The sequence below is a fragment of the Mus musculus genome, chromosome 9 (assembly GCF_000001635.26).
Source record: "Mus musculus strain C57BL/6J chromosome 9, GRCm38.p6 C57BL/6J".
Taxonomy (NCBI): domain Eukaryota; kingdom Metazoa; phylum Chordata; class Mammalia; order Rodentia; family Muridae; genus Mus; species Mus musculus.
The window spans coordinates 66,843,609-66,865,184 of record NC_000075.6 but is presented as its reverse complement, the minus strand read 5'-3'; the positions used below and the strand labels follow the sequence as shown (position 1 = coordinate 66,865,184).

The 21,576-nt window shown below is 42.2% G+C and overlaps 1 protein-coding gene across 2 annotated transcripts in view; it reads left to right on the top strand.

Annotated features, from left to right (window-relative positions):
- Rab8b (RAB8B, member RAS oncogene family) overlaps positions 1 to 21,576 on the top strand; it is a 76,097-nt gene extending 54,521 nt beyond the window's left edge. The window contains exons 2-8 of one of the 2 annotated variants that reach the window (XM_030244336.1): positions 1,702 to 1,762; positions 4,288 to 4,348; positions 10,440 to 10,517; positions 12,169 to 12,258; positions 13,786 to 13,851; positions 16,537 to 16,587; positions 17,374 to 21,576. In XM_030244336.1, coding sequence (XP_030100196.1) covers positions 4,346 to 4,348; positions 10,440 to 10,517; positions 12,169 to 12,258; positions 13,786 to 13,851; positions 16,537 to 16,587; positions 17,374 to 17,466 — 381 coding nt within the window. In that variant the 5' untranslated portion in view covers positions 1,702 to 1,762; positions 4,288 to 4,345 and the 3' untranslated portion in view covers positions 17,467 to 21,576. The remainder of the gene's footprint in view (positions 1 to 1,701; positions 1,763 to 4,287; positions 4,349 to 10,439; positions 10,518 to 12,168; positions 12,259 to 13,785; positions 13,852 to 16,536; positions 16,588 to 17,373) is intronic. The other variant, NM_173413.3, reaches the window with a different exon arrangement.

The window sequence follows — 21,576 nt, the reverse complement described above, 5'->3', positions numbered from 1 at the left end:
TCCTGCAAAGCCAACTACCAGAGAGGAGGAAACAGGAGGCGTGTAACCTGGGAACACTGGTATCAGATTGTATTGCTCACAGTCCAGGGCCATTAGTGAGAGAGGAGAATGATTAAGAGGCTAGTTTGTTAGATCGGCTTGGGTGGGATTTTTGTGTGTTTCCAAATGCAGAAAGCTAAGAAGGCTCCCGCATGGAAAAGTACCACAGAGGGAAGAGGGTGAAATCCAGTTGGTTTATGCATATGCATTACTGAAAGCAGGAGCTGGGAAACGGTCCTTTTGGGTGCTTTCCACCTCCCTGTGAAGAAATATTATACATGGCTGCATGATACCCCTCCACACTCCAAATGCTGCAGTTACTGTTCAAGACCATTTATAGGACACAGTTTATAAATGTTCTTGAAAAGTATTGGAAACTGAGTTTAGTGTAAAAGGTAAAAGAGTGGGAAAAAAAACTAAATACAGCTGAGTGGCCAGAGGAGGGCGATTTAGTGCATTGCTGCCCAGTTGTATTTATCTCTGATCCCTACAGAAGCCCTTCCTCGTTCCTGGGGCTGGGGCTATAGCTCAGTTGGTAGAGTGCTTGCCTGTAGAAAGTCCTTGCTTCCCTGGCACTGCATAAACAGGGGTGGTGGAGTGGTGGTGCATGTGTGCAGTTTCAGCACTGGGAAGGGAGAGGCAGAAAAGTCAATTCAGGGTCATCTTCAGCTCCACAGTGACCTGAAACCAGCTTTAGCTAATGACACCTTGTCTCAAAAGTAAAAATGAAAATAAAGCCTGCTTCCCAATTAATGATAAAGCATGCTACTGAGACAAGGACTGTGCACTGCTGTGTGGTAGAGTCCTAAGTAAGTTTTGATTGTCACGGCTTGCGGATGCATAGGTGAAGAGATGTCCAACTTTTGAAGTGCCAAAGTCCTAAATGCTTTCCCTTTCTTGTCACCCTTTGGGCTTGCTGGGCTTTGGATTCAGTTTCAAATTACTCAGGGAGCTTTGAAAATCACCAGCTAACCAGACTAACCAGCTAAGTCAGTCTCAGGATTAGGGAGGAGGAAGGCCTAGTCAAGAGAGTTGTTGTTGTTGTTCTCTCTGGAATTCCAAAATGTGGCCAGGGCTAAAAAGCATTTTAGCCATTTCAGTTCTAGGCAGTAACTCTCAGGGAACATTAATTGAGATGTATATGGAGTCCCTGCTAACTGTATAAAATAGAATCAGCTTTCCCTCCCTGGACATCAAATGGGCAGAGTCTCATTTTCTTTTTCCTAAGTGGGCAGGTTCTAACAAAATAAATGAAGGGAGGGGAAGAAAATTGTTTTAAAGAGTCTCTACAGTCTTCTGTAGGGAAGGTTGGGGCACTAGGACTGAAAATATTGTGTGTATGTATTTCAGGAAGGAGAAAATATGTTATGTTCTCAGTCCTTCTGAATTATGTAACTCTGAAGGATGTGGTCCATTTGTGCCCAAATAATGAGGCCTGTAATCCTGCACTTCACATGTGTGGGAATGCTTTGCAGAGTGACTAGCATTCCTTTCTCCAGCCTGAATTCAGAGGAAACATGCCATTCACACCCTCTGTGCGCTCACATTTTCCAGTGCGTTGGAGAGCTTTTTTTTTTTTTCAATAGAAATCTTTGTTCCCTCCCTAATAAGACTTGGATTGAATTTAAGGAACTTAGCATATCCTTTTTTGTTTTCTGGCAGGAATTGATTTTAAAATCAGAACGATAGAACTCGACGGAAAGAAAATTAAACTTCAGATATGGTAAGTTAAGAAAAAAAAAAAATGAAGGCCTGTGGAATATCTCCTGGAATTGGAAGTCTAAGGTTAAAATGTGACTCAAGACATTAGAAACATCATCCAGGCATTCAGACCTTTCCTTTGGAAAACCAGAGTGGGAAGGAAGTCCAGAGCCCGTCTGTTCTAAGCTCTGGACAAGAAAAAAACCAAAAAAACGGATTCTCAAAAGCATACACTCCTTCATTGTAGTCACAGCTGTGACTCAGACACAGCAAAATGGTACAGACCCTGGGCTGAAAGTCAGGCCTGGGTCTGAAAGTCAAGCCACAGCCTTGTAAATTGAGGACTTTGGGGAAAGTACTTGCTTTTATGTCCATCCCTAACACAGTGTCACAGAACGTGTGAGACACTGCATTTATGAAGAGAGATGCTTTGCTTGGGCTCCCAGTTGGACCTAGATTAGGTGAGACCATTGGTTTGGGTCTCTGATGAGGGGCTGGGTGGCAGTGGCAGGGAGTGCTTGGCAGAGCATGGGGAAGGGCCCAGGGCCCTACAATCCACTTGAAGAACATGCTCCCAATGACCTCAGGACTTCCCACTCAGCCCAGCCCCCAAAGATTCCACTGCCCCGAAGACCAGGCCTTTAAGACCTGCAGGAGAAACTTCTCCAAACCATTGCACCTTCTCAGGCTCTGCCTTTTTTTCACTTATAAATGAGCCTGGATTGATGAGATTGAAGGTTCGATAGCTCTGTTATTTTATAATTTATCAAGTAGGGCCTATTTAATGGAGAAATAAGGAAAAAATAAGTACTGTGAGTTTTAAAAAATATTTAAACATTTTGGATACCAAATGTATCCAAGGTATTTGGCATACCCTCTATGCCCACCCTAAGCAGTTCTCCAAACGATACTATGTAGGCGTTCCATGACTTAACTCAATTCTGGCACTGTTCACTTAGAGATAGCATCAGCTATCAAAAGTCGAGGGCACAATCCCACAGACTGCCATATACTACGGATATGGATGCTACTTGCAAGCAGTAAGTTGTCACCTGTTACTGCCATTCACACCCCCTGTTCCATCACAGAACTCAGAGAAACACATTCAACCTTAAAGGTTTTTTTAATTATATTTGTGTGTGTGTGTATATGTGTGTGTGTGTGTAAGTGTGTGCATGTATATGCTGTTTCTAAATCAGTAATGTATTTGAGTCAAGGAAATATGATTAATCCATTCAAAGGTGCTTGGTTTCTCTGTTCCTCCTTGTTGCTGAGCACAAAATAAGTTCGTCACATTTCTAATGCTGATAGGGAAGAGAATAACAAGATCTGGGTTTGGTGTGAGTCTCATCCTGGTGCCCAACAGCTGAGACCTGCACTGTTTGAGTCTCACTCAAGGCTGAGAGCTGTTTAGTGGCAAAGATGAGGCCATAGTTCTCCTGAGCCTGCTGCATCTTTTACAGAGTAAAGATGATAATATCACCCACTTCACTCTGGGCTGTGGAGGCATCATGTTTGGAAGTATTTTATAAAGTAGATATAAATATGAAGATAATTGCTGTTTAATTGGCTATATTTCCTTGAACCTTTATCCTTTGGTGGGGTTTACTGTATATTAGATCTTTAATATAGTTCCACAAATCTCTCTGTTCTTTGCAATTAAATTGTATAATTTAGTTTATTTTAGTATCACAGGAAGTGAATTAGTTCCGGCTATAAATGGAAAATTAAAACAAATGACTTTCTCCCAATATCAAGGAGATTCTTCTGTGTGATTGAAGCTATGAATTTAATTAGAAATGCCCGTATTTCTTGGAGTGTGTCAGTGTGAAGCACACATGTGCTCCCCCTCACAAAGCCCTGGATTAATGCCAGAGACTGAACCTAGGGCCTTGCTAGGCCAGTGCCCTACTATTGAGCCACACTCCCATCCTAGAATCCTGCATATTTTAACGGTATGCCCTCAGCTCAAAAAGGAAGGGTAGCTGAAAGATTGTGTAATTCCAAGATGTTTATGTTTATTCTTTAGAAACTTGGAGAATGATGTTGGACTCCAGGTTCCTCTGTAATTAACTGCAGGCTGTGCTCTGAAAGTGCTCTAGAAGAGACATAGTTTGTTCTGCTCTGCTGAGCAGAATACATGTAGTCATTCAGCAGTGTGCTTTGTACTGAAATCACCCATGCAGTCAAGAAAGCAAAATGGCTCTCTAATGTAGCACTTATAGATAGGTTATCGCTGCCTCTGGGAGTCCAAGAATTTAGAGCCATTCTGCCTCCTCCCATAGCCCAGTTCCTAGTGGGATCTCATTGCTGCTTTTATAACAAGTCCGAGTTTTTCATCCAAGTCTTTGTGAGTTCTGACAGGCTCCTGTGGCCACTGCTGCCTCCAGCTCTCAAGGCACGATGTGCCATCTTTGTGTGCGTTCTCCTTTCCCCTGCCTCAGTAAACTGTGGGCAGATCAGAATTTTATCTGCTGTGACTCGGGTCCTTACCCGTGTGGCTGGTAACTTAAAACCATTCTTTCCTTTCTTTGTTTCACGTTTTAGGGACACGGCGGGCCAGGAAAGATTCCGAACAATTACGACAGCATACTATAGAGGAGCCATGGTGAGTGTGTTTCAAAGGTTCTAACCTTTCAGGTGAAAATAAAACAGGGAAACAGGGCTATTCATTGCCTGTCTATGGATATGAAGCTTGAGCCTAGGACCACTGCATTCAGCATGGCCGTCTTGGTCCTGGAAACCTGATGGTGCAAATGAGGGAATGAAGGAAGGACAGACATACAGACACACCAACAGAAAAGCTGGGAGCGGTGACTCTTGCTTACTTTGATAGAGCAGCACTTACACAGGACATTCAGAGCACTGATTATGGACGGAAGACTGGGGCTAGCTTGTCTTGGTGGGAGCATTACAAGAGCAGTTCAGGCAGTAAACATCTGGATGAGGAAGCTGCCGTCTCCATTCATGCTTCCTAGACACTCAGTCAACATTCACACACAGACCAGAGAAAGGCTTTGCCAGGTGCCTGCGCCCAACCTGGGGGAGGCTTGCCCATTTCCTGAGCCTGATCCAGGGTAGACTTTGCTAATTCCCGTGAGCCCAAGGCATTGGTGTCCTTATCAATAATACCTATTCAGCCAGGACTTCATCTGATTGTTATAAACTCCCCTCCCTGCATCGTAAACTGAAGGAAAATACATTTTTTAAATGTAAAAACAAGAGGGTTTGTTTTTTGGTTTTTGGTTTTTTGTTTTGTTTTGTTTTGTTTTGTTTTCGAGACAGGGTTTCTCTGTGTAGCCCTAACAAGAGATTTTAAAGAATTAAAAAAAAAAACAAAAACTGTATTTGGTTTTTAGAAGTTATATTTTGCTATTAGTCTTTATAATAAGTAATTAAGCCATTAGCTCTTAGCTATTCTAGAACTCCTCTACTTTCAGCTGAGCTATTTCTACATTTTTGTGGTCTCTTTTCCTTTTATGAGCACTTGAGAGCAGTCTTAGAAGACCCAAGACCCTGAAACTGAGTGTCCCTTTCCTGTTCCCTTGTGTCCCTCGGCACTGTAGCCATGTCAGCCTGCATCCTCTCTAGCCCCACTACCTGGCCTTGCATGCGGCTTGTCTCTCTGGAGTCCCCTTGACTGGCGAGGAGTGGCTGAGTAATAACTCTAGAGGACCTTGGCTGCCAGAGCCCTCTTGGCTACCCCTGGCCATGTCCTTTTTGTCATAGCTCTGTTACATGACTGTTTTCTGTCCTTACGTGCTTCTCAAATGCACTTAGAGTGCCTATTGGCTCTGGGCGGGACTTAACATGCTGCTGGGAGCTCAGTGGTGGACAAGCAACTGGGAATCAGAGGCATGTGAGCCATGCCTGAGCTGTGAGGCCCACATCAGAACTTCAGTGTGAGCTAGCTTTTAGGTCCTAGTCTAGCTTAGTGGTAGAATGTGTCTTTAACATTCCTGATGTTAAATCTCTAGCACCAAAAAACAAATAAATTAAGTAGGCATAAGCCAAGCCCAAGTTTGAGCCTTGAATTTTGATGATGAAGCCTGATATGGTCTGACAGTCTATGAAAGCTAAACCATTAAGCTCATGGGGCCCATGGCAGGTTGTAGGGTACAGCTGTTGTGACTCTGATAGTCCTAGGAGTGCTAGGGTAACAGAGTTGAAGGGGTACAAGGTTATCCTTTGCATCCAGGAGGATGTGACCAAGGTCTACAGGTCTTTCCACTGTCATTCTATCACCCCCCTCGTCCCCCACTTACCCTTGTCCACTATTATTTGAGTATCAGTAATTTCTCCCTTTCACACAAGATTGAAGCTCCCTTTTAACACTAGCATACCACTAGCCACTTAGTGTGTTCTCCACACTTGGCCTTGTGATACTATCTGAGTTAAGGTTTCTATTACTGCAAGAAAGATGGTGACCTAGGGTAACTTGGGAAGGAAAGCATTTGTTTTGCCTTATAACTTGTAGACCTGTTATGCAGGGAAGCTGGGGCTGGAACTCAAGGCCATGGAGAAGTTCTGTTTCCTTGCTTTTTACTCATGGCACGCTCAGTTTGCTTTCTTATCTACCTCAGGACTGCCTCCCCACCTCCCAGTGGGCAGAACCCTCCCATATCAATCTTCAATAAGAAGATGCTCTGCAGGCCTTCCCTATAGGCTGATCTTCTGAGATTCTTAGAGGATCTTCAATCGAGATTCCCTCCTCTCAGATGGCTCTAGCATATGTCAAGTTGACCAAAAAAATAAAACAAACTTGCCAGAATAGATAACTTCAGATTGTAAAGAGTTTTCGTTGTCATAAAGACATTGGTTGCTGCTCTCTTATTTTGCTTAGATTCGGAATCAGAAGATAGGGACTTCCTGTGGGTTCCAGGGAATACATTTGTTGATGTTTGTTTCTTTTGGGGAAAATGAAAAAGAACATTTTAACAGGTAAAGTTTGGTATAGCCCACAGGTAACTTTGATTAGAAGTATTTTAGACACACTAGTGTTTCTGTTGGTCAGTGTTTTCTATTGTGGGGCTAGGCAGTCATGCCGTTCCCATGCTCCCTTCCCTTGAGAGTAGGCAGGAACACTACCTTGGGAGCAGGAGTCTCCCTTGGCTGTCTAGCTCTATCTAGTTCATGGTATGAAGAAATAGGCCAGTGGGATGTGTTACTTAATTTAGACTCAGGATTACCTGGCTTTCTCATGTTCCTATGCCTCATCTTCCTTCCTATTCATATGGTTACGATCATTGCTCTACAGGACAGTATCGGCTTTCCATTCTGAAGGTAGGGCCCGTGCTTCACTTTTCTCTTGTGTTTTGCTGTATACAGTGTTAGTTCCTGACATAGTAGATACCCAGTAAATACGTGCTGACAGTATGAATCGGTGGAAGCGTCTCCAGGAAATGCTTGCTGAAGCCTTGGGTCTCTCAGGCTGTCTGTGTCAGTGAGCTGTAGGGCTATTGTGTTTGCATGGAGAATGCTGTTCCCAGCAGGTGGTGGTCATGGCAAGCTCTATCTAGGTGGTTGAATTAGGCATGTGACATTCTTGCCACTATGTAGATTTCTTGGTTTCATTTTAAACATGTCAGAAACTTTACAGGCTTTCCCATGTTCCTACTACCTTTACAGTAAACCTTGATTGGACAATTAGGCTGCAAGGGAAAGAGGGCCATGCCATTACATCATTGTTATTTCTCATAGACCAACAACCTTTTCTGAATTCTTAGGCAGCTGTTCTCACTGTAGACTATACTAGATCCATAAAGTTTAACTGGTATACTTAATTTTTATTTCTAGAAGACCCATATTAATTTTATAAACACAGGAAATAGTGAAATGGCTTTTGCTGTTGAAATCAAAGAGGCAAGTTGGTAATAAATAGCTGCTGTTTGTTGAGTCCAAGTTACATACTAGGATCTGGGTTAGGTAGCGTACAGATAACATCTCAGTAGCTCCCCAGAGCAGCCTCATGTTAAAGACTGAGAAAGCTAAAGTACTGCCTTCCAGGGTCCCCCGTTAATTGCGTAGTAGCACCTGAGCTGGAAGCTTCTAGCTTGAGAGCCTCTGCCCCTCCCACCACACTGTGTTACCAAGGGAAGAGACATTTGAGGCAGACAGGGCACATGAATCATAGAGCTTGATTAATTAGCCCAAAGGATAATAGCACTATAGAGATTACTTGGTTAATTTTAACTGTAGATATATAGCTAAATACTCTGTAGTGGTAATTATTATTTGCTTTTTCATTGTGGTAAATTATAAAAAGCATAAAACTTAAATACTTTTTCATTTTAAAATGTACACTTTTCCACTTTTAAGATTTATTTATTATTATATCAAAGTACATTGTAGCTGTCTTCAAATGCACCAGCAGAGGGTGTCAGATCCCATTACAGATGGTTGTAAGCCACCATGTGGTTGCTGGGATTTGAACTCAGGACCTTTGAAAGAACAGTTAGTGCTCTTAACCGCTGAGCCCCCTAAAAAGTTTTTCATTTAAAATTAAAAAAAAAATTGTTTACAGTGTATAGCTGAAGTGAAATGTGCATTTGAGGCAAGGAGAGGTGGGGTAGAGGAGAATCTTGCTTGTCATTTAAACAATAGCATGCCTTTACTCCCAGCACTTATGAGGCATAGGCAGGCAGGTCTCTATGAGTTGGAAGTCAGCCTAGTTTATATAGGAAGTTCAGGCCAGCCAAGGCCCATGGTCAATCAAGGCTCATAGTGACTCTGTCCCAATAAAGGGGGGGGGGGGAGGAGGAAGGAAGGAAGGCAGGCAGGCCACAATATTTTTCTCCTGGCTGTTAAAAAGTGTAGTTACGTGGTATAAAAATGCTTTAAGAATTCCAATCAATCATCCCAAATCCTACTACCATGAGAAATAATTTTTTTTGTTTTGGTGTTGTTTGTTTTTGTTTTGTTGAGAGAGGGTTTCTCTGTGTAGCTCTGGCTATATTGGAACTCACTCTGTAGACCAGATCTCTGGCCTCAAACTCAGAGATCTGCCTGCCTCTGCCTTCCCAAGTTCTGGGATTAAAAGTGTGTGCCACCACAGCCCAGCTGAGAGATAACTTAATGTTTTTTTTATTTCCTGGCTTTTTTGTCTGTGTTTTATGTGACTTGTATATATTTGGACAGTTGGAAGCCAGCTTGTGCAGGACTTTGCTGTGGAATTTAATTCTGAGAACAGTGGGGGGTACTGCAAATGTTTGAATATTGAATGACCACTGTACCTTACAGAAAAGAGGCGTTAGGAGGTTCAGAGTAAAAGCAGGAAGCAGGAAGCCTGGCTCAGCAGCTCCGGGCAAGCTAACCAAGGAGAAGCTAATAAGCCAGTGCAAGGAAAGAGGTCAGGCTCTGAGAATCCTGAGTCATGGGACCTCCAGGACCCGGGGACGGGACTCGCTATGAGGGAAAGAGCCAGGTGTTGACACAGCTGCCGGGTTTTATTGCCCTTCCCCACAAGATAGTTGAGGAAAAGCAGCAGATTGGGAGGGACTTACACTCTTCTGTTTTACTTAGGAGAATTTGTAGTGACTATAGGAAATCCCTAACAGCTGCTGTCTAGCGAGTGCTCACCTGTTTGCCTGTTTGAACCCATCTTGTCCCTCTTCCCAATAGATCTGTGCATCTTGCTAAGCTTTCTTTGAGTCAATCGAGTGTACCCTGGACCTTCAATACAGAAAGCTATTTATCCCCTCCCTCAATTTTTTTTGTGCTCACTCTCTCTCTCTCCCTCCCTCTCCTCTCTCTCTCCTCTCTCTCCTCTCTCCTCTCTCTCATGATTTGGGAGCTCAAGCCCGGAATCCTTAACTATGCTGGACAAGCACTTTGCCACTGGACCACCGCCCACTACACATTGCTGAATGGGTTGATGCTTAGTAGATGTAGCACTTAGTACTGAAAGTCCTGAGGAATGTCCTGGAGATCCCATGGCTCAGTATTTTCAGAGCCTGACCTCTTCTCGTGCACTAGCTTATTAGATTCTCTTCAATTTGCTTCCCGGGAGCTGGCGCCCTGGTCTTCAGCCGTCTTCCTGTTTTCATCCGTAACCTCTTCCAGTCTCTTTTCTGTAAGGGCCATGATCAGCTCTCAGGGTATTGTTTGGATACTTAACATAGAGGTGGGTAATCTTTAAAAACATGATAGCAATTCTTTAATTAACCCATGTACTAAAGGCATTATATTTTCATGATTTATTAGTGTTAAAAAAATGGTAACATTGTGATTAGCCTGTAATAAAAGAAAAAAATCTAAAAACTGTATGGTCTCAGCCTCTGTAGGAGTAAGAACAACCATTCTCATTTGTAACAAGCAAGTGCGCCCTGAAAGTGCCTCTCTTCCTCTCAGCAGCAAGTGCGCCCTGGAAGTGCCCCTCTCCCTCTTCCTTCCCCTGTCTATCTCAGCCTGGGCTGAAACTCCAGTTGGTGCCAATCATTATCACCTGAGTCAGGTAGAAAGAGTACTCACGTTCCCACAATCGCTAATTCACTAAAGTTAACTGTGACGATGTTAACAGTTCATAGGTAGAGTGACATGAGAGTGGAAGTCATTTGTTTTTGCCTCACTGTATTTTTCAAGCTTATTATGAATTTCTCTTTAAAGATCAAAATGATAAAAGAGAGGCAGGTAGGCATGGCCTGCATTGGGAGCTGTTAGTATATGAAATATGACATAAGGCTTTTTTATTCCTCCCACAGGGAATTATGCTGGTCTATGACATCACCAATGAAAAATCCTTTGACAATATTAAAAATTGGATAAGAAACATTGAAGAGGTGTGTATGGAAGGAGCAGGGCAATTCTGGACAGAAGCTTGCTGGGGACATGTGGCAGGCTGTTGCTTTCTCCAGGAAGTGAGAGGCCCACCCTGTCCACTGGGCGGGGGGGGGGGGGGGCACCTAGATCCCCAGTGGTGCCAGGTGGACTGCCTTCTATAGCCCGTGAACAGAGGAGCATTTTCATACTTAAACTCAGGTCAGAGCTCAGATGCAACCTAATCCAGGTCCTGCTTTGTTCGTGAGGAAACAGGCAAGGAAGAAGAGACTTGCCAGTGTCCATGCAGCTCTAAGACAGGGCCACAGCTGAGGTGTCTGATTCCTGGCTGTTTTACCAGCAGAAATAATTATATTTCTGCAATTTATTTGCCTTTCTCCTTAGATATTTGAAATTTGAGTTAGTTCCAGGATAGTTGGTATTGTTTTCTTTAAAACCTCCGCAGCATTTCAGAAAAAACAAAACAAAACCCTGACTGCTATGTTTTGTAAAATGCTGTCTGTTGTGGCAGGAGGGGTACCTTAGGGAGCCCATGCTGAGGTACACCCCTAACAGGTCTAGTTTAAAATGAAGTTTACTTGGGGGATACGAGAAGAGAATAGAGGCAGAGAAAGAGAGGGGACAGAGAAGGACAGAGAGAGGAGAAAGAAGAGGCTGGCCTGGAACAAGTGCGTGCGTGGGTTGGGGGCGGGGGTAAGGAAAAGGAAAGGCCAGAGAGAGAAAGAGAGAGGAGTCAGAGAGAGAGGCCAAACAGTCCTTTTATAGCAAGCCAGGCTGTTACCTGGCTGGGCTAGGTAACTGTTGGGCGGAGCATAGAAGAAAGGTTAACTTGCTAACACTGATTAGGAAATAACACATCTGAGTGAGCCAGTCCATAGTAGATTTTTTTTTTTTTTTTGGTTTTTTTGAGACAGGGTTTCTCTGTAGCCCTGGGTGTCCTGGAACCCACTTTGTAGACCAGGTTGGCCTCGAACTCAGAAATCTGCCTGCCTCTGCCTCCCGAGTGCTGGGATTAAAGGCAGCGCCACCGCGCCCAGCCATCAAATACATTTTTATTTGGAGAGCCAAACACTAACTCTACTTAGGTTTTTTGTTTGTTTGTTTGTTTTTTGTTTTTCAAGACAGGGTTTCACTGTATAGCTCTGGCTGTCCTGGAACTCACTCTGTAGACCAGGATGGCCTCGAAATCAGAAATCCGCCTGCCTCTGCCTCCCAAGTGCTGGGATTAAAGGCATGTGCCACCACTGCCTGGCTCATAGTAGATCTTTTTAATAGTCCAGAACCCAGATTACTTTCTCTACTGATGACCCAGTACTTAAGTGTGTTTTTGTGGGTTTCTTTTTTTCTTTTTTGTCTTTGACTAGAATAATTGTTTGATAAGTTTGACTGTTAGGTAACCATAAGATATATTTATTGTATGAGATATGCAAAAGAGTGTGAGCCTTTGGGGGAAATGTTTGCATGGGCTCTGTGAAGGCTCTGAGCTGAAGTAATTCTCCCTTCTATGTTTAAACTTTTCTCTGACTGGGCCTTGTGTTGAATGAAGGGTGGTCTTGTCATTGAACACACATTTCTGACAGGTTATGATTCTCCCATTGAATTGCCGTGGTCTTTCTCGGGCTGTTTTTATAAGGTACTGTTTTAACCCTGCAGCACGCCTCTTCAGATGTTGAAAGAATGATCCTGGGTAACAAATGTGATATGAACGACAAAAGACAAGTGTCGAAAGAGAGAGGGGAGAAGGTAAGTGTGAGCCGGGTGGATAAAGGATGGGGCCCAGAGAACTAGCCAACAACCGTGAGAAGTAGTCTGTACTTGAACTGTGGGAATTAGTATTCAAATCAGCCCTGTTGATACCATCCGGTCCTGACTCAGCCCTAAAGAACCTGCTGAGATACCGATTGGCCTTTCTTAAGATCCCTGCAGCTTTGAGTTCAGGCTCTTTCTTTTAGATCTGTGTGAAAAGCCCAGCTTTGAAGTTAAGACAATTCAGTTTCTGAAAAAATATACTAGGGTAGGAGAAATTTCAACCACAATCACTTTCCAGTTTATTGTTTTTCCTAAGAGTTTAGTACAGGTTAGCTGATTTGAATAAGGGGTGACATTTACAGGGGCCTGTCTGCCTGGAGTCGATAGAGCAAACAATTATTTTTATGTGTATTTACTCCTATGTGTGTGTTTTATGTGTATTTACTCCTATGGTGTTTTCTCAAGTCCTAAGAAGTCTTTCCTTTTTAAGTCTGGAACTTTTCTCCAGTGATAGGTGCAAAATGTGTTTTGTTTTTCAGTCTGACTATCAACTTGCTCTTAAAAATCTACATTTAATTTGAGTAGTGTTATATGGATGGGGTCTCTGAGGATAGATGGAAATGTAAAGAGTTGACATTTGTCATCATTACTGATAAGATTATTTCTCCGCCAGTGAGATGAGCTCATTCAAGCTAGATTGGGTTAGGCAGGTTTATTGGGAAGCTGCTCTCAGACCAATTCACTAGTCCCAAGGCTTGATGCCAGGAGAGTTGCCAAGAGGCCAGGTGAGGGTGGGGGTGGGATGGAGTGGTAAGAGAAAGAAAGGAAGAAAGAAAGAAAGAAAGAAAGAAAGAAAGAAAGAAAGAAAGAAAGAAAGAAAGAAAGAAAGGGTGTGAACACAGAGAGAAGAGGAGGAGAGGAGGAAGAAGGAAGGGAGAGAGGGAGAGGAGAAGGAGGAAAGGAAAAGAGAAGAGAGCACAAAATGTCTGGATTATATAGGGAAGAGTCTCTTGGGGGAAGGGTGGTCCACTCTCTGGGCTGGAAAGTTCAGGGTTGGGAGCAAGGTAGGGTCTGAGGAATGCTGGGAGAACCTGGAGGCCAGGCCTGCTTTGATAGGTAAAGTATGCAGCTCAGCCCCTTGTCAGGGGTCCTTCATAGAGCAGATCTTTCAGAGAGGGGAATGAGGGTGGTTACCTTGGAGAGCTCTGCTCTCAGAGACTAGATAGAAGAGTAAATGAATACTGGGCGGAGCTAACAGGGAGACTCCATCTGCTGGTTTTTCTTGTGTGTTTTTGAGACCCACAAGTACAACAGCACACATTTCTAACATAGTATTTTAAGTCGATGCTGTGTCGTTTTTAGACTAAGTTAAACTGGAAAATGTAAAACACAGTACAAGAAAACAAAAAACTTGAAAACCATAGGAGTTCTGGCATAGACTCTTGACACATGTGCAATCTGCTAAGTAATTTGTGTGTCCAAGCCACTCTCACAAAATTTCATTTTCTGTTTGTCTTTCAGTTAGCAATTGACTATGGGATTAAATTTTTGGAGACAAGTGCAAAGTCGAGTACAAATGTAGAAGAGGTAAGGAATGTGGGGTGCATGGGAGCCTCCTGTGTTCTTCTGTGGGGTACGTGGGAGCCTCCTGTGTCCTTCTGGGCCTTGGGCTGTCACATGGGTTCTGCTCGCTGGACTTCTAGCAAGCAGCCTCCATGTGGGTTATGTCAAGATCGCTCAGTTAAGGTTCTTGGGAGAGGGGAGATCCAAGTTCATCCTAAGTTCAGAGCGGCCCTTTGTTTGGAGGTTGGGAGTGCAGACTCCAGTGTCCTCTGTCATTTGTCATCACCCTGCATTAGTCTGTGGCAGACAAGCTGAACCACTTGCAGTAAGCTGCTGTCTCTTGAATCTGTTCCCTTTGTGTACACATTAGGAGTAGATTGTGCATGGCACTGTAATGCATTTAGTAGATATAAGGAAGTTTTCTCAGAGTTGAGTCTTAATAAACTTTCATTATGTTAGCCATTAAAGCCAGATTATCTGGGGGGCTAGCAAGATGGCCCAGAGGGTAAAAGAGCTTGCCGGAGGCCCTGAGTTTGAGCTCTGGCATCCATGTTCTCTGCCATGTGTGTGCTATGGCAAAAATACTCAGAAACACAAACATAATAAGGTAATAAGATGTAATAATTGTTTAAAGGTCACTTAAGGTTTTAAAAGAGGAGATGGAAAGTATACTTTATGATCAACTTTAAAAACACACAGAATGCTATCGGTATTTCTACTCTGTATAGAAAATCTGTTGTACAAACCTCTAGATGCCCTGTTTTCTTAACTTATGTGTAGTAGGAGATGGGACTAGACCTGATGATCCTGATGCTGTTTTCCGGGTCTTAGACTCTTCACTCTTTTCTCCTTACCAAGACTAAAGGGCCTCAGTAGTCACTGGAAAATGCCGCAGCTTTTCTTTCTTTAAAATAGCCAGCACTCATGTTTTAGGTTGGCTACTGAGTGTTGAGAAACAGAAAACTGCCACTGATTTATTTTCATAGGCATGGATAAAAAGAAAACAAAAAAAGAAAAGCGAGGGCTGGTGAGATGGCTCAGTGGGTAAGAGCACCCGACTGCTCTTCCGAGGGTAGGAAGTTCAAATCCCAGCAACCACATGGTGGCTCACAACCATCCTTAAGGAGATCTGACTCCCTCTTCTGGAGTGTCTGAAGACAGCTACAGTGTACTTACATATAATAAAAATAAATAAATCTTTAAAAAAAAAAAAGAAAGAAAAGCGAGTTTCCTTCTGCTATGGAAGAATTTCTTGCACCAAAAGAGGGACATTTTTTAATGCCAGCCCCTCTACACCCCAGTCATGGCCACAAAACAAAATTCATACCTCTGTGAAAACAAAGTAAAAATAATGACAGATTTTTTTTAAGTCAGTAATTTGAATTTTCTTGGCTTCCTTTAAACTGATTTCCACAGGGTTGGGAGTTTGGAATAGGGTTTAGTTGAGTTCTGAGGACCAGCAATTTTGGAGTGTTAAGGCACAGAAGACTCTGCATGCTTAGGTATTCCTCAGAAGAGGTCAGAAAGAAAAGGTAGAGGTTTTTGGGAAGATAGATGGGAGAGCTATAGTTTAATACATAATTGTTCATTCACTTCTTAAGTAGATTTGAGCATTGTGCTAGATAGTTTTATGTCATCCTAACACAAGCTAAAGTCATCTGAGAAGAGGAGACTTCAATTAATATATGCCTCCCTAAGATCAGGTTATGGGCAAGCCTGTAGAGCATTTTGTTAATTAGTGATTGATGGAGATGTGTTTTATAAGGCCAAGGATATGTTCTGTAGAACATGGTATGATTAGTGTGGGAATGGGTACCTCAGCGGACCCATGCTACTCCCCACCCCCAGGTACCAGCCATACACTGGGTGTAGTGTAGAATAGAGTTAATTTGGGGATATGGGAATGGGAGTTGGGAAGGGAGTAGAGGCAGACAAAGGAGGAGGGAGAGGAGAAGAGGCTAGCTAGGAACACATGGAGAGGGGAAGGATAGAGGGGAAAAAGGGTCAGAGAGAGAAAGGGGGCAGAGAGAGAAGAGAGACCAAATAATCCCTTTTATAGCAGGCCAGGCTTACCTGGCTATTGCCAGGTAACTGTTGGGCAGAGCCTACAAGGAATGCTAACACAGGCCACTGTGGAGGTGCCATCCCTGAGTTGGTAGTCTTGGGTTTTTATAACAAAGTAGACTGAGCAAGCAGTAAGCATCACTCCTCCATGGCCTCTGCATCAGCTCCTGCCTCTAGGTTCCTGCCCTGACTTCCCTTTGACGGTGAACTGTGACATAGAAGCATAAGCTGAATAAACCGTTTCCTCCTCAAGTCATGGTATTTCATTAGAGCAATAGTAGCCTTAACTAAGACAAATATCTGGGCTAGAGGTTGAACCTTTCCCTATAGGAAAAGGGCGATGTAGACAAGAGCCCCTGCCCTAATCTTGGTGTGTTGACGAAGCTACCTATAACTCAGTGTATGCTGTATTAGGAAGCTGTGGCAACCTTACATGTATAAAATATTTTATGAATGAATGACAATGTGACAACATTGGAAAATATGATGTAACTGAAAAAGCAAATAGCATGGATATGCTAAGATTTTAATTATACTTTTTTCAATTAAAAACCCAGAAGTGGTATATTGACAAACAAATAATAAAAATTCTATATTTCTATTTTGAAATATAACTATTAACAATATTCTTTGTTTTACCTTTAGGCATTTTTTACACTTGCACGGGATATAATGACAAAACTCAACAGGAAAATGGTATGTGCCACTTCCAGCTTTTATCTCCATGATACAGCCTTTAGCTTGTCATTCAACAGGATGGACAGCATGCTTATAATATGCTCGCCTTAAACCTACTTGTTTCTTAGGCTTTCATATGATTGTACCATGGTTATAATTTCTATGGCTTTAGGGTTGTTTCTGCATCACATCTGTCTCAGCTCTTTCTTCTGGCTTCTTAAGGGGTAGTTAATGGAATTTTTATCAGAATAGTAAAAATAATAATGGCAGAAATTGCTTTTTTCATAAGATTATCTAGTTCACTTCTCATATCATACATACTTTTATCTATATAATGATGATCTTGGAATTGGTCAAGTTGGCTTCAATTTGAAACTGTCAGTGATGAATCTTTAGAACACCCTGAAGTTCATTTTAATATGGGTCCTGATGAAAATTATCTTCCTTCTACTAACAATTCTTCTTCCTCTAAGTAGAATGTCTACTGTGTTAACCCTGTCTCCATCACTGTCTTTGGCACCCTTCAGGCCATGGCTGAAATTTCTTTGAACTAGATACAAGAGCATTCTACCTAACCCATGATTAAAACAGAAGTGCTAGCTAGCCTTTGAATGTTTTTCTCTTTTTAATCCACCACGTGCAAAGAAGACAGCCTTAACTAATTTTCCTTCTGAGAGAACTTTCCAGTGTGGAAAAGTGAAAGTGTGGTAGCTTCTATTCCCCACTCTGCTTTTACTTCGTAGGTAACTGAGGTCAAACCATGAAATTTTGGTTTCCTTAGCAACTTCACACTCTCTTTTTCAGAACGACAGCAATTCATCAGGAGCAGGTGGGCCAGTGAAGATAACAGAGAGCCGGTCTAAGAAGACCAGTTTCTTCCGCTGTTCTCTGCTTTGATGAACTCCTCATTTCTGAGAGACTGCAGAATACCTAGAGGGCCTTTCCCTGCCTCTCTGAAAGCACAGGCTACCCAGCCTCAGAGTCACTTCGCCCGGCTGCTGCGGAGAGCACCCCCGGAACTCACACAGACCACCAAGTGGATTCCAGCCTTGTGGCCTAGCAAAAGAGCGGACTCCTTTCTTTAAAAAGCAGAAGCAGTGATGTGGAGACACACATAGGACCTAACTGGTTTTTCCTTGTTTTACTGCCTGTCCTGGAAGCTGCTGTCTTTCTTTGCACATGCGTGTCAGCCTTTCCCTGGTACAGCGTAATCTTAGACTCTTAACTGAGCACTTTAGTGGCATAAAGTTCTACACTTGTATATTTGGGGATGCTTAAAGACAGCAGAGCATTAAACAGAGGTTGACCTGCTACAATTAAAGGATGGTTAGCCTGGGTCACATGGCCAAAAATTCTTCTGTTGGTAGATTTATTGAAGGGCTTTGATTTATAGTATTCCTAATTTGATAAATGTTCAAAATTTATAAAAATGCCCATCTAGCCAGAGGCCATGGCATTGCTGTCTTTTCAGGGAGCAATCAGCCATGCTCATCCCTGAGTAGCTGTGTCCCCTTTGAAGTTGCCTGTCCTGCCTCCTCCATGGACTCAGCCTCTGGAAAGCACTGCAGCCTCACTGTTCAAGGGTTCTGTTTGCTGTCCCTTCTCCTGTGTGACTTGCTGGCGTTATTTACTTATCTAAAACCCATAGTATGTGAGCATTGCTGTCTGCCTGTGCACTTCATGAGCAGCGATCTCACATAGGTAGCGACGTGGTCATCACAGCTGTCTGTCCACATCCACCTATGGTCTTGTCACATTAGAGTATGCAGTACATTTTTTCTGCGTTTCACCCACTAGCTTATATCACCCAGTTCTTAACCAGAATCCCCATCTGCGAGAGTTAACAAAGGTTAGATTTAGATTTTAGTTTGCAGAAAACATACGTAACATATACAGAGAGAGATTAAACATATAATTTTAAAAGACAGCTATTCGTAAGGCTGAAAGAAATGACTCTTTGGGTTTTTGTTTGTTTGCTTGTTTTGTTTTTAAGTAATTAGACCTAGCACATCCTCCAGAAATCTTGTCTTTTCATTAGAGCACATATGATTCAGGTTTCAGCTTTCAAATAGCCATTGCTGGGTATCTAAGACCTAGCCCTGTTTGCTTAGGTTTGTCATTAGAGAAGTGGTGTGGCCATCCAGGCCAAAACACACCATAGGCGTCACTGCCTTTCTCACCAAATGCTGATTCTGATGTTTCTTCTGTGGGTGAAGCCACTGCACTGGGGACGGGGAGGGTGTTCAGTGTTAACTTTTGTGCCAACTATAGATCATAATGTCATTGCTATCCTAACACAGAGAACATAAAAACAGGTGACAGTGGCAGGCACTTGTACCTTAAGATGGATGTGGATAGCTGGTTATACAGACAATTCTGCCTCAGATTAAGATCTCTGGTTTCAGTGTTTGGACCAGTCAGGCCTTCCCATCTGTTGGGAAGCTCAGAAACATTCCAGTGGCTGCAAGTATCCCAAAGTTATTTTTGGTGGATATGCTGACTCTACTGTTGACAAACTTCAGCCGTTTCTTCTTTTTCTTTAGTTACCTATTGGCTTAAAATCACACATTGCTACCCCCGTGCAAGCAGTTTACTCATTGAGAACTTATTACAAGTCTAACATTGTGAAATTAAATACATATTTGAAAAGAACAAGTATTTTCTTAGAAATGTCTTATCACTACTTTTCTGGAAAAAAAGTTCAAGCAGTTACATTGGTCACAAAGTACTTTGCAAAAAGCACAGGCCGTGACACCACATACGAATGTAATTCTCTTAGTATTTACCTCTGACTGTTTGGTGTCTTAGCACTTCGGTTTCTATCTCAGGGGTTGTCTGCAAACCAAAACTGACATGTTCTGTGGTCAGCTTTTTCTTTTCTTTTCTTTTCTTCTTTTTTGTTTTTGTTTTTTTTTTTAAACAAACAAAACCAGAATGCTTTGCTTTTGATATCTCCACCCTTCTCGTGTCTTTTGTGGGTTAATAACTAGTCTCCATGAACTTCTCTTTGAAAGAGCCTATAAATGTTAGGTGAGTCTGAAAGTGCTCTTTGAAGCAGCAGCAATCGGGGAGTATATCCTTGTTATATAGAAATACATTGTCCTTGCTATTTTCTTACATTTAACTTTGCTAAATTGTATATAATTTGAGCTCAGACCATAGGAAAGTCACTTTCTGCATGGTAGAAACAACCCAACAAATAGTCTACTTTGCTTAATAATGTACATATGTGCATTATTTTTTCTACTTGTAGATGAATTTAGTGACAGAGAATTGTCTGTTCCCTGCTGAGGCTGAAGATATCTAGAAGTGTGTGTGTGTGTGTGTGTGTGTGTGTGTGTGTGTGTGTGTGTGTGTGTGGTGAGAGAGAGAGAGAGAGAGAGAGAGAGAGAGAGAGAGAGAGAGAGAGAGAGAGAGAGAGAGCGCCTTTCTGTGGTCTTCTGGATAGGGTACATAGGGATTTTTGCAGCAGTATTAGTGGTTCAGTGGCTGCACTTTATTATTGTGCTAATTTTTGACGATTGGACTCGAAATTTTCAACTAGAGCCTGAGGGTATCAAACAGTGAAATGTACTGTAACTAAGTAGCATGTGAATCAGTTGATTGTAAACTGTTCCACTGGGAACTTATTCTAGCCTCCTGTAGTTCAGGCAGATGATAACAAAGTGATCTACCTGTGTACCAGTTGCTGCCATAGGCCTTTTTACTGTTCATGTGGACATTTTATGCAGTCTTTGTTATAAATTTTCTGAAGACTATGCTCTTTACTTTGAAGGACTATTTCTTTTATTATACCTCATTTAGCTAACTGATATTCTAATAACCAGTAGAAAACAGTGAGCCCGCCTCCAGGCATTCAACACATTTAGGTTGCATGTTTTGTTTTGTCTTGTTTTGAACTGGAGGAAAAGAGAAATACTTTCGAATAAAGCATGCATGTCAATACCCAGTAGCATACAAAAATATGACTTTCCTGTCCATCCATTAATGAATTTAGTTGTGCAATATAATAGGTTGCCCTGCAGTTTATGAGTAAGAAATTGTAACTGCATTTTTCAAGCTCCAAATGCTGAGATCTGTATTATGGCTTATAAAGTGTCTTCCTATGAGCAGTAAAAGGACAAATTAGGCAGACTTTCTTTTCAAGCTTGTGACTTAGATTCTTTTATAAATATAGTTCTTAATCTTTAAAGATGAGATTCTAAGCCTAGAATTTTAAAACCACATTTCATTATGGTGGTTTACTGATCTCAGATTTTCTACAATTCAATTTTTTCAGACTTAAGAACAGCTAAACAAAACCTTCCTCTAGCTTTTTCATCACATCCAGTGGCAGAGAGGAGTGTCTGCGCATGAAATCCCGGGATTCCGGAGGACATAGCAGGTCAGGGTACACTGATAAAAGTTATGAATTTCCTGTCCGTTAGAAAGAAGCTAAACGACTGAGCATAGAGATGGAGAGCAACGAGCATTTGTTTTAAGGATTTTCCGGATTTTACTGTGTATCTTGAAGTGTGTGCCATATGCCAAGAACTAACAGAACTTTGTGTCTCCTCTTTGTACCTTTTTCATTTTTTAAAGTGAACTTATGGTCGTTCATTCCTGTGGCCTTACGGATGGGTTTGTCTTGACTGTTTGCAACTGATGCTGCAGTTCCCTTAATGCAAAATGCCATGAACTGTCTGAATACAGTCAGGCCCCACCATGGGAACTATGGCGTTTCTTCATAGACTTCTACTTGTGTGCTTAAACATTTTCTTTTGCTTCAGTGGCTTACTGTGGGAAGCTCCTGTGGATAGTATGGACCTGCCATGTGGCTAGTCTGTTGAAGCCAGTTCATTAACTGTACTGATACTGATGTTGTGTTTTTTAAAAATGAATTTTATTCCAGGTGAACTTTTTTTTTTTACAATAATGTTCATCTAAAATAAAAACTACATGTTGAAAAATGATTATGACTCTTAAGTGGATTGTACATTTTAGAATATATATGGACTTTAAACCATA